This window comes from Micropterus dolomieu, linkage group LG17 (genome assembly GCF_021292245.1).
Source record: "Micropterus dolomieu isolate WLL.071019.BEF.003 ecotype Adirondacks linkage group LG17, ASM2129224v1, whole genome shotgun sequence".
NCBI classification, from domain to species: Eukaryota; Metazoa; Chordata; class Actinopteri; order Centrarchiformes; family Centrarchidae; genus Micropterus; species Micropterus dolomieu.
This window is the reverse complement of record NC_060166.1, coordinates 17683120-17697429: the sequence shown is the minus strand read 5'-3', so window position 1 is coordinate 17697429 and position 14310 is coordinate 17683120. Positions and strand designations below refer to the sequence as shown.

At 41.3% G+C, this 14310-nt stretch overlaps 1 protein-coding gene across 1 annotated transcript in view; it reads left to right on the top strand.

The window, feature by feature from the left end:
* The window catches only part of megf6 (multiple EGF like domains 6), a 58192-nt gene extending 44707 nt beyond the window's left edge, over positions 1 to 13485 (top strand). The window contains exons 24-38 of the mRNA XM_046074109.1: positions 164 to 292; positions 1048 to 1176; positions 2039 to 2167; positions 2356 to 2484; positions 2913 to 3041; positions 3159 to 3287; positions 5443 to 5574; positions 5782 to 5910; positions 6151 to 6279; positions 7519 to 7647; positions 8595 to 8723; positions 8900 to 9028; positions 10700 to 10828; positions 11003 to 11131; positions 11532 to 13485. Of these exons, the coding sequence (XP_045930065.1) occupies positions 164 to 292; positions 1048 to 1176; positions 2039 to 2167; positions 2356 to 2484; positions 2913 to 3041; positions 3159 to 3287; positions 5443 to 5574; positions 5782 to 5910; positions 6151 to 6279; positions 7519 to 7647; positions 8595 to 8723; positions 8900 to 9028; positions 10700 to 10828; positions 11003 to 11131; positions 11532 to 11611 (1889 nt within the window). The 3' untranslated portion in view covers positions 11612 to 13485. The remainder of the gene's footprint in view (positions 1 to 163; positions 293 to 1047; positions 1177 to 2038; positions 2168 to 2355; positions 2485 to 2912; positions 3042 to 3158; positions 3288 to 5442; positions 5575 to 5781; positions 5911 to 6150; positions 6280 to 7518; positions 7648 to 8594; positions 8724 to 8899; positions 9029 to 10699; positions 10829 to 11002; positions 11132 to 11531) is intronic.
* Positions 13486 to 14310: the final 825 nt, after the last annotated feature.

Genomic DNA, 14310 nt, shown 5'->3' with positions numbered 1-14310 from the left:
AGACAGAGAGGGAAAGTAGGAGGAGGAGAAGCGAGTGGGAGATGGGGAAGGAGAGAGAAAGAACTAAAAAAAACAAAACAAAGTTGGCATTTAAACCTTTTCCTCTCCTTTTTTTATGAAGCTGCTAGTTCTAACCAGTCGGATGTTTTATCTTGGCCCACAGTGTGCCCGGACGGCTTTTACGGTCTTGACTGTGGCCACATGTGCGAGTGCAGGAACGGTGCCCGCTGCCACCACATCACAGGAGCCTGCCTATGCACCGCCGGCTGGGCAGGACCACACTGCATTCTGGGTAATGGAAGCCACATCATTAAAACGGGGTGTGAGGGAGGCCCTCACTGCATCCCATCACGACATCCTATCCTTAAGCACAACTATGATGTGTTGGTGAACAATTATCTTCTATAATTGACATTGCCAATTACTTTTTTAGGGATGGGTAAGGGTGGAGAAAGGAGGGAGGACAAGAGTGCCCTTTGACATACATGATTTAATTGAGGTCTATTCTGGATAAATGCACCCACGTGTTTACAGCGATCAACATTAGGAGAGGGAGAACATAACTCGAGGGACTCTTTAGTAGCTAACCAATCAGTGTTCTCATGCTAAAGTTTCTTGAGGATTTCATGCCGTTGTTTTAATGAATCCAGTGAAATGCCCACTAAAGTTCTTAGTCTGTCATTCTGCAGGCTTATTCAAGACTCTTTCCTCTTGCCACAGCCATTTTGTGGTCCTAACTACCAGAGCCAGAGTCAGCAGAAAGCCACTAGCATGACTTAATTATGCATCTCTGTCATTAGCGCATTTCCCTCTTTCTTAGACTCCAAATGTCATCTTGGACTTTGATCACTGAGGCGACGTTTACAAGATATGTGCTGAAAACTGTAATGTCTCAAAATGTCCTTTAGCCCTCTAGTCTCATACATGTGATGCAAATATAGCTGCAGTTGCATTTTAAGTTAATTCTGTATGTTTTTGTGTGTGTGTGTATTTTGTTATCATGTGTGTGTTTGCCTACGTGTGTGTGTGTGTGGTTTACATTGGTAGGATGCCCAGAGGGTCATTTTGGGGAGCAGTGCATTCAGACCTGTGAGTGTCAGAACGGAGCCAGGTGTGACCACGTCACCGGGCGCTGCAGCTGTGCGGCTGGGTGGACCGGAGTCAGCTGCCAACTGCGTGAGTAGCTCATCACTCAGCATGACAAACCATGTCAAATGTTTTCCTGCTATTTTCTTAAAAGACAGTACCAGTGAGTTTGCATGCTTTACCTCATTTACTGCTAATTACTCATTCTTAACATCAGGCCGCTGTGTTTAGGAAATTTGGATGTATTCTGTCTGCCATTACAGGCATCCAGTGGTTTTCATTCACTTTTGTGCAATATGAAAATCAGTAGGCAGATTCTTAAAACTTGTTTGACTTGTGTTTTCCATCTCAGTGAGTTTTTGACAAACATTATGGACATTAAAACTTGCTCAAGTTGTGTGAACTGTAACATCAAGTTGGTGTTACAGTTCACACAACTTGAGCAAGTTTTAAAGAGTCTCATAGTTTTATATTGTGCAGAAATGAATGGATAACAATGGCTGCCTGGAAGTGGAGCCATGGTTTGTTAACACTTTGATGGTCCTTTAAAGGCACTATTCACATCATCATTTCAGAAGTTGAAATTCCAAAAACACACACCTAAGGAGTCAATATATTAATGATAATTGCAGATACAAGCTTACTTACATTTGTTTCTTAGTGAAAAGCTTAAATATTAATAAGTACATGTGAAGTAGACAGTGTGTGTGGGCTGCTCCCTCCCATTTCAGCTGTCTTGTATGGACATGACCTTTGGGTACTGAGATAGAGAGATGGACACATAGTACACACTGTTGGATTGGTTCCTGTAATCAATGAGTCACATTAATACATAATCTTAGTATTAGATTAACCTTTTGTATACTTGTCTACATTATTTCTTAATCTAAAAACCCATTCATGTCATTAATTATAAACTACACTGTATTGTGTTATGTGTGTGTGGGTTCAGCGTGTCCTCCAGGACAATACAGGGAACACTGTTTTGGCCAATGCTTGTGTCAAAACGGGGGCTTTTGTGATAGCGTCACTGGCCAGTGCTCCTGCCCTCCCGGCTGGACTGGAGATGCCTGTGAGTTAGGTGAGTCCTACAGTGTTACTTTGTAAGGAAACAAAGGAAGACACATGTGATGATTAAACTTCCTTTTCTTGATTCAACATTTTGTCCACCTGTCCCTGTCACAATTCAATATCTGAGTAAAATGAAACTAGATGAATAATTAATCAAACATAACTTTCATTTGAGGTTTTCCTTTCCCTCTTTCCTAGAGTGTGAGGAAGGACGTTATGGAGAAAACTGCACAAAGGCCTGCAGCTGTACGAGTGGAGGGAGATGTGACAGAGTGACTGGAAGATGTGTGTGTCTGCCTGGTTGGATAGGAGAGCTCTGCCATTCAGGTGACATCCTAAACTTCAAATCAGCACTGCTGCATTACAGCATATCCGTACTTATTGAGCTTTTTTTTTTGTTTGTTTTTGATTAGTATAGTACACACAATATCAACTGTTTTTCACATGTGCTATTCAGATATGTAAATGTGTAACCAACTGCTAACTGCTGATGTGTCTTAAAGAACATGAGAGAAGAGATTGTAGCTTTTCTCTCAGGTTGCATCTGTACTGCATTTGCGAACATTTCTGTATAACAGCAGCAAAATAAAGCGAAGGTTTACTTTCTCCTGGCATCATAAAATGTCCTTTGTCAAAACAGTTTGTGCAATTAGCCTTGGGAAAATAAGCATTAAAGAAGTGAACATTTAAATTGTTTTGTTCTCACACTCCAATGGTGTGCGCTGAACTCGAATGCATTTGTGTTTCGTCTGAAGCTTGTTCTAAAGGATTCTTTGGCGAGGGCTGTGAACAGAGGTGTGACTGTGTCCACAGTATGAGTTGCCACCATGCGACGGGCCGCTGCGAGTGTGAGCCAGGCTGGAGAGGAGCCAGGTGTGACAAACGTGAGTGTGTATAGGATGGAGGAAATTGTAACGGAACGAACCTGACAGTAGAGGAGCTTTGAACACATGTGGGTAAAGTGACTATGTGTGTGCTTGCGTGTGTATGTCGACTCCCAGCCTGCCTTCCGGGGTCCTACGGTGCTTCTTGTGCCCAAGGCTGTCAGTGCCAGGCCGGGGTCTCCTGTCACCATGAGACGGGGAGTTGCGGGTGCCCAGCTGGACTCACAGGGCCTGGCTGCGAGAAACGTAAGAACCTATCTCAAAGGAAAGGAAATAAAACTTTACTGCACAAATATATTTGTATTTTGTAGCATTTTTATTTGCTCATTTGCATAAGGCAAACTAAATACTCTGGGAATATTGTATTTCACAAATGACCCTTATGCATAGCTGTAATTAAGTGAGCCTTGGCACATGGCTTATATCACTGTCATGCATTTAAAACCATTTGGCTCACATATGTGCTTTGTTGATAGAAGCACTGTCACCCTGAAACACACCACTCCCATCAGGAAGGAAAAGCATCATGGGAGTGCAGTGATCACCAAGAATCATTCTGTTAATACTGATTAAACTTTCTTCCCCTCCCCGTCCTCCTGGGAAAGATTACCATTTATTCCATTCCAGGAAATGCACTCTACACCGGCACTAAACCCTCACTGTCACAGGACTTTATGCTAATGTTTCATTATTTAGACCATATCCTTTAGGACTGTATACGAGCAGCTTTTGCCTTTACCCCACCACCCCCACCCCACCTCAGTTCCCTTCCTCTCCTCACACACTCCCCAGACATCTGATAAATGTTACACACCAGTTGCCAAGTAAAACAGAAGGCATTGTTTTTGTCTCCTCGGCGGCGGATAAGGGCCTTTGGAAGGCAGACATGCATAATGACAACGCCGTAATTGCCTCTTTAGTCTGGACTCCTTTCTTATCTGTCCCCCACGCTGCCTGCTGCTGCCTGACTGAGGAGCTGAGTGCTGCGGTCTCTCCCGAAAACATGTTCGGATCACAGATTCATCTTGCTCGCTATGACTGATTGTCTGTGGACTCCATTCATTATTGTGATGAGGGTATATGTACGTATGCAGAGCGGGTGTGTGAAAGAATGTCCCTCTGCATTCATCCTGCTTCGGGCACCAGGGAAAGTTGTTGGGAGTTGTTTTGGTTATGTTGCCAGTCAATACTGAATGTACCAGTATGTTCTGAGAAAGGAAAGGGAAATGGCAGATGTCTTTGTTCCCGCAAACTACTGAATATGTGCATGTTTAAGGGCCTATCTGTTGTAGTAATTTAATCATTGTATTAATTTTTAATTGGCTGTGCAATGTAATGATTTAACATCATGTTGGAGCATTTCTGAGCATTCATTCATGAAGAGACAATATCTGAAAGCTGTAAATACATTTAGGAAGTTTGCTTCTTTTTCATTTTACCAGTATAGCATCTGTATCCAAAAGCACTGCACAGTGCCTGCATTGGTTTACATTTTAACACCTGATAACTAACTTGGGTAATTTCCTATAGTAACTGAATTATCTTCTCTATATAAATAAAATTTAAATGAAGGATTAATAGGGTCAACTAAATCCAATATTTTGCCTATAGCTCAAAAATCTTGCTTTTGATATCCAGCCATTTTATTTACCTAAGTGTTTGTATTATTAACAACATTTTCCACAAGTGCTTCAAAAATTACACTTGCATTTCACTTGATATTTAGAAGGATCTTTCCCCCTTATCAGTTAAGCTTAAATGTCAACTGCTGATTTGCATCACCACTCACCTACATGATTTTACACAGAAAGACAATTTTACATTTGTTATCTATAGTTTTTACATCAGAAACATTTATATCACCAACATAACATTTACACTTTGAAAGAAGACAATGTGATAAAGTGCCCTGAAGTGTGCCCTTTCAGTGGAGAAAATGTGATGTAGTGGCATATAAGTTAGCCCTAAATGCTAGAAGATGTGTTGGTCTCTAGGAGCCTCTAAATGGTTAAATACTTAATACTTGCTTGTGTTTTTTTTCAGAGGTGTAGTAGTCATACCTTAAATCTGAGTCACATAATCAAACCGTTTTAATCTTAACCAGGGTTTGAACTGTTATACCATAAATGCATCCTGACTTTCTGCGTGCTGGTGTCCCACCACTGTTTACAAGCTGTGGAAACAAGTTTAATAATTTGACTTCATTTGAAATTCATGATTCAAAATCATTCATTTGCATATAGGTCATTTTTGACCCACATATAGGAAGAGTGTAGGTTCCAATGACCTATGCATCCAGGGGTTAATTTTCCGTGCAAATCATATGACCATTTCTTTCTAGATTTGACAAATACTCCCACTGTTGTGTATATGTGACATTTTTCTGGATGTGTCATCTTAGCCTGTCCTGCTGGCATGTTCGGCCAGAACTGCACCCAGCTGTGCCAATGTTCAGGAGACCAAGAGCAATGCCATCCTGTGACGGGGAAATGTAGCTGCTTACCTGGTTACTACGGGGCACACTGTAAGCTACGTAAGTATACTATTGATTTTCTACTTTCAGTGTGGACCAATACGAGGCATGTGTTAATAAGCCTTAAGTTAAACAAGGAGTTGGGTGGAATGAATGTGGAAGCAGGGTATATTTTTCCTTCTAACCTGTCTGCTGTCTCCTAAAGTAATATAAAATCTCAATCAAATAAGGCAACCTTTACTTCTCGTCGCCATGGTTTGTCTCCAGGATGTCGTGCAGGTACTTTTGGGCCGAACTGCAAGTCCAGATGCAGCTGCATCAATGGTGGTCGCTGTGACTTCAGGACCGGAGCTTGCTACTGTCCTCCTGGCTTCATTGGAGCTGACTGCAGCTCAAGTAAGTCAAGAAACCTTGCACCTGTTTGTACTCCAGAATGAAAAAGAGTCTTGTCTTTCTGCACCCTTTTATTGTCATTATTTGAAGTCAGTGTTATAGAGATGTTTGTCATTTCAGCCTCCATGTTGTATTGGAAAATTCTGGTCAACCACTATGAGCCAACCCACGAGGCCTATGAAATGCAGAAATTTTTCATCATAACTTTTTGATTTGTGAATGAAGACTGTTTTTTTTCTGCAGGTTGTCCGAGTAGGTACTATGGGAAGGACTGTGCTAAGCTGTGCTCCTGTGGGCAAGGAGGGCAGTGCCACCCAGCAACTGGGAAGTGTATATGTACCCCTGGTTGGATGGGACAGTCCTGTCAACAAGGTAACGCTAAACTCATGTCTTTGATTGTTTGTTTTGATTAATAGTATTTTTGTTTTATTTTTTACTTTTGAACTCATTTGCAAATATCTTTCTTTAGTAATTATCACCACTGCACATCTTGACTCCTGTAAATATTTTGTGTCTATACCACACTAAAATTGATCATAATAAAATTATTCACACTGGCATAACATTAAACACAGTAAACTTTCAAAATGTTTAAGGGCGTAATAAACAACAAAGACTGGTGTGTCATAGCTCTCCAGCATGAGCTAATTAAATAAAATGCAGTTTGGTTGGTATTCCTCTTGGTTTAAGACTACCGTACAGTAAAAAGGATGCATATTGACGCTTTTAAATTTCAGTCAAGAAGAAATGACTATATACTAAATTACAAGAGCTAATTCATTGTTTAACTTTGAACACAGATATCAAACAAGGTTTGGATTGAGCCTGTTATCTTTTATCTTTCTCTTGAGTATACAAAGAATCACCACTGAGGCTGAAATGCATCAGTGGCAACCACTGGCCCTAATGAGTTCCTCAGAAATAGCAAGACTAACTGGAAAGTGAGAAACAACCACTAAAATGAGGGTGCATTTTCCAACATTTTTCACTGTATATTTAAGTAACAAATTCTCCATTTCCTCAGTGTGAGGCCTCTGATGTTAACAGGGCTGTTTTCCCGGGAAACAGAGGCAGAGTTGGGTTTTCTTAATCTCTCCCTTTATCAGCAATTCAGCTGAATTGTGAGCGGGGATTTCCATCTCAGCTTGCGCTAAATGTTCTCTTCTTTAGCATCCTGCATGTACTTGGACATACCACCTCTTAAGTTCCTCTTGTTGAATGTTTACAGAAACCTATAAGTAGCTCGTTCTCTGTGTTCCGTGTTGCTGGATTTGGCAAGGAAGCAAATAAATAAACAGGGAAATCAAAGACGGCTCGCTTATTGTTTTCCCAATCTAAATTACCCAGAGAAACATGATTATTCTTTTATATCAGTGCCAAATTAGACTACTTTGCCATCTCTTTAATGAACTGTTGCTTAAATAAACATGTATGTGGTCGGTGCAATCTTGTATATGTGTGTGTGTGTGTGTATGTGAAAGAGACAGATAGACAGAGCACATGCTGTTCACTACTTGTTGTCTGTGTTACACCCCTTGGTGTTATTGCTGAGTAGAACAGACGGGCCTGCAGTGCTCGTCTTGTCCTGATATTCACTGAATGTTTCTCCAGCTTGTCCTAGGGGGCGCTACGGCCTGCAGTGCAGAAACACATGCAGCTGTCAGAATGGGGGACTGTGTGACCCTGTTCAAGGGTCTTGCAAGTGTGGAGTGGGCTGGACTGGACCCCACTGTGACACAGGTATCTCTTTACTGGCAGTAGACAAAACAGAAAATAATCAGAAACAAACAAAATGGTTTTCTGTTCATGGGAAATCGAAAACAACAACAACAACAGATAACAAAACTGGTTGAGAAAACTCTTCTAAACATTGGAGTAGTTTACTTCTCACTATCAGATGATCCACTTATATTCCTACAGTTGGTCTTCTGTTTTATGTTATTGCTGACTTTTATAGCTAAAAAATGGTTATAATAGGTAATCAGCCAGAGATGCTCATGTTTCTTATCTAATCCAGTCAAGTCTCGAGTCTCTGAGCGAGAGTCAAAGTAAGTCAAGTCTATCTATAAGGAATTCTGTAACCTGTAGCCCAACCACGTAGCCTAATGTTCAATACATCTACCACTAATGACAGCTGAAAAACTACTGTAAGTCAACACATCCCCCAGACTCTTAAACCAGTGTAACGTTATAACTAAATAAAATTGTAACGTTACATGAGCAACAATAAACCTGTAATCTGTTTGACGAAAATAATTACGTTAACGTTACGACCCATAGGTCGTAGCTAAAGCAAGAAGCAAGCTAATGTTAGATGGCCAATGCTGAGCTAAACATGTTGACTAACCTCAGGTTACTAACTATTTTCCATTCAGCACTTCTTTTTTTGGGTCTTGTTGTATGAAGTTTTAAAGCCAAAGCTTATGATGAACACAGCACCTGCCGGTGTGGTCAACATGTTTGTTGTCCTCTCTCACGTGTGGCCGTGCTCAGCAGATACGTAGGTAGGTTATAGGTCACGCAGGGAGGGGATTAACAGCAATCTCACGAGTCCCGCACCTCAAGTCCGATTCAAGTCTGAAGTCATTGTGTGCACGATCACAGTTTCTTTAAAATGTTTTAATTGAGAATGTACAACTGTGTTTGTGTGTGTGTTTGTGTGTGTGTTTGTGTGTGTGTATGTGCAGGCTGCTCACAGGGAAAATATGGGCTTGACTGTGCACAAGACTGTTCATGCCTCAACAATGGGACCTGTGACCGCTTTACTGGCACCTGCAGCTGTACTGCTGGATACTATGGCCACTCCTGTCAACACAGTATGCAAACTCCTACTTATAATACAAAATGAAACTTGATGATAAGGTTACCAGTGGCCTCACTGACACCTCTGTTAAAGCTCTCCTGGTGAAATAGATCTGTGTGACAGTCATGTGTGATGCAACATGGCCGTTTTCCACCATAACCTAAGTTCAGTGTCTCGTGTCTCTCTTAGGATGCCCATCTGGGTTCTTTGGAGTAAACTGTGCCCACACATGTGACTGCAAAGTGGGGCAGACATGTGACCATGTGACAGGCCAATGTGTGTGTCCACCAGGCTACTATGGCCCACAATGCCAAAGATGTAAGTGTATATGGCTATCTAAAGATTAATTGTTAAGTTAAGTCGATAACAGTATATGTTAAAATAAACAGTGGGCTGCCAGAAGGGCAAGGTGGGTCAAAAAATACTGAATGTAAAATAAAAATACAAATGTTAAGTTACAGTCCCTTTAAAAGAGAGAAGATATCTCATCTTTCAAGTACTGTATATTTTTTTGAGATAGTTACAGGTAAGCAAGTCACAAGCTTCTGCACATTATTAAACAGCCGCCATGAGCCCAGCTGCAATAGGACATGGGCAGATACGAGCATACATGAATAAGAGATAAAAAAAAGAGTTGTGTGGTATGGAGTTGTTCTAGCATGCAGACAGACAGGCTAGTAGGTAGGTGGGCTGAAGAGCAAGCTGGTTATTTGATGGGAGACAGGTGTTTCCCGACTGCTTAATGCATTCCTGTTACATCCTCGTGCCCTCCTGCCTGCTTGCAGGGCTCTTAGCCGCAGTGTGAGCGCCTAAATGGCCACTTCACTCCCAGCAGGAGATATGACTGAGCATCGCAGAGCAGCTCTAAGGCTCTATCTGTGTGTGTGTGTGTGTGAGAGAGAGAGAAATGTGGAGGCACATTATCTTATCAGTAAAGGCACTTCTGTCTTCTTAACTATTTACAGTGCACTTGTGTATTTATTTTTATGCCTTAATTATGGTGTGCACAGTCACATGCGTGTGGTCCTGCATTTTAACATGTAGGAGACCTAAAAGTGATTATGCGTTTCTCATCTTCACATTCCAAAGGTCTATACCGTATTTAACTTTCTGGGACATTGTCCTGTTTATTAACTCTGGATTACAGAAAGGTTCATGTTAGATAATGCTACATGCCTATATCCACATAAATGCACAGTATGTCATTTTCTGCTGCTAGGGGTATCTCACATCAAAACAATAACTTAATATGTAGTTTGATGAAGTCGTAAAGTAACATGGGATCTTGGGAGTTGTTGTCTTCACCACCATTGCCTTTGTTACAGTCAGCTTCTCCAGAGTTTTTTAACGGGAGCCAAATTATCTGCAGAGAGATAAAATGGACCAGGTGAATAAAACCTGTAAAAACACTGAATGAGGCAGTTTCACATTAAAAATCAGTGTTTCTCTGACGCAGCCAGCCATAACTGCTGCTAACATTTGGTGAGCTTGTTTCTCTGATAACTTCTGATAAGATCTAGACATCCGATGACTAACATCCTTCATCTGGTTTAATTATATAGTAAAAAAGATATGAAAAATGTATCCAAAACATAATTGCTAAATGCTGATGCGAGTGCATACGGGATATGACACCTCCGACAGGCGACAAAATGAAACACACCATTATCTTGATTAAAATTACAGATTTATTTGGGTTTGAAAATTGTTGGAAACATTTGGGATAATGTAAGTACACAACTCAAGAAAAAAAAAGTCATTTTAAACATTTAATGCAACAAAAGTTACATTTAATATCTTTGACATTTTCTAAATGTAAATTTTGATACTTTGTACATGCACAGGTAGATTTTAGTGCAACCCCTACCTTTCCCAATCTAAAAGTAAGTTCACCAATGAGCCAAGTGTAGTATTTAGGAATGTGGGTTGTGTAATTAATGAAGACAATGAAAGTGCACACAATATATGTGTGTCTATGTTTGTTTGTAGGGTGTGAAGCTGGCAGGTTTGGATTGCGCTGTGGACTGTCATGTGACTGTGTTGGTGGGGTCCCGTGTGACCCATCGACTGGTCGGTGCCTCTGTCCCCCAGGAAGGACAGGACAGAGATGTGAAAAAGGTAGACGTCAGCTTGAGGAACCTGTTAACATGACTAAAATAAATCTAAAATAGATGTAAAAATTTTATTAGCATACATAAGAAAACAACCCCTCTTTCCAGGTGTGTCTGTCATGCAGAAACTCTTTCCTTTAAAAAAACTCTTGAGTGTCTTCCGCTTTCCGCTCTATCTCAGACTGTGGTGGAGACCGTTTTGGTCCTGACTGCTCCCTGCCGTGCCGGTGTTCCCACAGGACCCGCTGTGATGGGCTGAGTGGGCAATGTCTGTGCCCACTCACCTGGTTGGGCCCCACCTGTAGTGAAGGTAAACCTAAGCTCCCATTGCCACACACACAAACACACACACACAGCTGGGGTTGTCAAGCTAAAGCAAAACGGACACATACACACCCCCACACACACACGGGCTGTAAAGCTGAACCAGCTTTAGTGAAATACTGTGTCATGAAGTGCGAGAGGCTGAGCCCCATCACTCTGTGTGTCACCCTGTCTCCCTCAATAGCTACTCCTGTCTCCTGACAGTTATTTTAATCTGCACCCAGCATGGAGCCAGGCTTGAGGCTGTCTTCATTTTACCTCCTCAAAGCCAAGCACGCGGGAGGCTACGTACCAGTTACTTCTCCTCCAAAAACCCCAGCACATTTGCTTTTGATTTTCAAATAGTGCTGATGTATTCTTGCTTTTTTTCTCTTCTCTCTTTTCAGCAGTGCTACACCAAAGCCCAGGACCATTGAACTTTTCTGTGTCCCAAAGAAAGAGAAGAGCAGGCAGCAAAACCACATAACCCAAGCAGAGGTGCAAACTCCGGACTGGGCGTTCAAACATGGGGCTTGGCTCTGTGAAGCATTACTCAGATCATCTTAAAGGTGATGTTAGTAATGCTATGTTTTTGTTAAACTGGTACTCAGCTGTCAGAAACTGGCACTCCATCACTGAGTCTGGAGCTCGCGATAATCATCCAGTGGACCTGGCATGTGAGGGGGCCTCAAAGGACTAAACCTATCCCAGGGTTACACAGACACGAATACCGGCATCACATTTGTGACTGTTGCTGATTGAAAGGGGTTAATTTGCTTTCCAGTTTGACATTTAATGAGTTGTTAAGGGTTCAGTTTCTTTCTTTGGGGCATTTGAGCAAGACACGTGACTAAATCTGACACTTTCTTGTCACTAGAGAGCCTTTACAGCCACTACCGACATTTATTTTTTCTACGTGTGTCCACAAAAAAACCTAATGGTTTGCATAAAAGAATGCCATGCATATTTCTGGTGAAAATTAAATGGCTCTAAAACAGATTTAGAAATATATGGGTGACTTATTTTCTTATTCTAAAAACTAAAACACCATGAGAGCTACAAAAATATGGTCCAGTAGAAGAGCTGTGAATGTTTCATAATAAAAGTACACTGCTTTATGTTCGATATGGTTTTTCTAATGTTCAGCTACCTTGTTAAATTACATAAAATTACATCAGAAATCCAGAATCTATGAACCAAAATGCTCTGTTTCAAAAGTATATTTGCTAGACACAAGATGTCTCCTGCTGGAGGTTTTAGGTTTCCACACTATACTTGTGTATGTCGCATATTGGATTGCAGTTGGCTTCCAAATTACTTGTGATGTCACGAAATCCTGCTCGTACGTGCACGTCTTAAACTGAGATTTAAGGTGAGCAGTGGATGAATGTGGACACAGCCTTCTAAAGTCAAACTCTGAACACTCTTGTCATCTGTCTGCACAGTGAAGGTCAAACATCCAAGATGCAAAACACACTTTTGAGTGAAGGTTAGACTTTAATATAAAGAATCAAACTAAATCTAGTTTTCTTTTTTTTGCAAAACATATTTTCAGTTTTGTAGCTGCATACAAATATCGGAGGTTTAAAATGCATATTTTTTGTCTTAATCTAAATCCAGCACATATGATCCTCATCATTATGTGGTTCTCTTCCATCATAGTGGCCCACAAAACACAGAAATGGCTTCCTGTCTATGTAGAGAGGTAATATTATTACTTACATATTTGTTATGTGTTGTCTCAGATCATTAGATCACAGAGTATTCTAAACAGATTTTTTTTTAGACTCTTTCACAAGAATGGACTTATGCTCACCTTAACTTATTTTATTGCCCATACACCTACCTTTATAAATGTATGTGACGATATTGTTTGTCCATAAGTTATTTTAACATGCCTCATGGAATCTGAATATAACATAAACAGGCTTCATTCACCAGAATTATAAACACTCTCCATCTATTGGCATTGACCATGGGTTTTCTTATCGCAGTGCGGTATGCTGGTCGCAATACTGCAGGCAAAACGTGCATGCATTGCAGATCTGTGCTTATTGAGTCAGCAGCAAATACAGTATTTGGGAATCCAATAGAAAATGATTGAAATTTATCATAATTCTTTTTTTTCTGCAGTAACATTACCGGTACACATTTCCAGAGTCGTACAATATTAGAAGATAAGACTACATGTCCCAGATCACTACTGCTATCATTTACCATACTGTATTTGTATTATATCTCAGGTCAGTGCCAGTTATATCAGTCGTAACCTACTGTGCTCATTTACTGGCATACTTATGTCAGTGGTGCTACATCGGTACATTTTGTTTGTATGAAACATCTTCCATTGTCTTTTTTTATTTTGCCACTGTGTCTTTATCATCTGTGGTTGTGTTTTGATTAAAACAAAGAATAAAAGAGCAACAAACCAAATAAATAATAACAACAAACATTTTTGGACACTTCCATACATTTTTGAATTATGTGCTTTGAATGCAGTGTTGCATGGTATTGATTTCTGTGGTCCTTGAGTGGGGTGGGAGGGTGCAGTAAGGTATGGAGGCAGAAAAAGGGGGGAGAAAAGTTCCAGCTGTCATAGAGACCTATGGGATTCTGTGTGTGTGGATATGTCAGTGTGTGTTTTTGTGCTGGGCTGCTACCAGGCATTTATTATCGGCCAGAGAAGGGTCAAGCATTAAGGACATGCCTGCCTCCTTGACAGTAGTCTAAAGTGGGTGGGGGTGTGAGAGGCACCTGAGCAGGTTAGGTGTGTGTATATGCCTGCTCTTTTGTGTTTGTGTGTGCGTGTTGTGGGGGAGGTCAGTGTCAGAGAGAGAGTGCGCTCTCCCTGAAGCATTTTTCAAGATTGCGCTGGAGCATTTTCTCTTCTATCGGCCAAAGGCGGCTCTGGTCTGGCAGAAGCAGGCAGGTGCCTGGACCAAACATGCACCCCATATCCTGCGTCCCCGGGGTGAGTTATGGGCGAATGGACTCGCCAGTGGAGGATGGAGCCCCCCCGCACCCACTCTCCGGTGTGGCTGATGGATAGGGGACCGCTCCAGCTCGCCCCGTGTTGTGACAAGGAGCAGATGTTCTCCAATAATGTTTATCGGCCAGGCCTTCATCTTCAGATGACACACACCTGTTTCCAGTCAAACAGGCAAAGAGAAGCCATCCATCCACTAA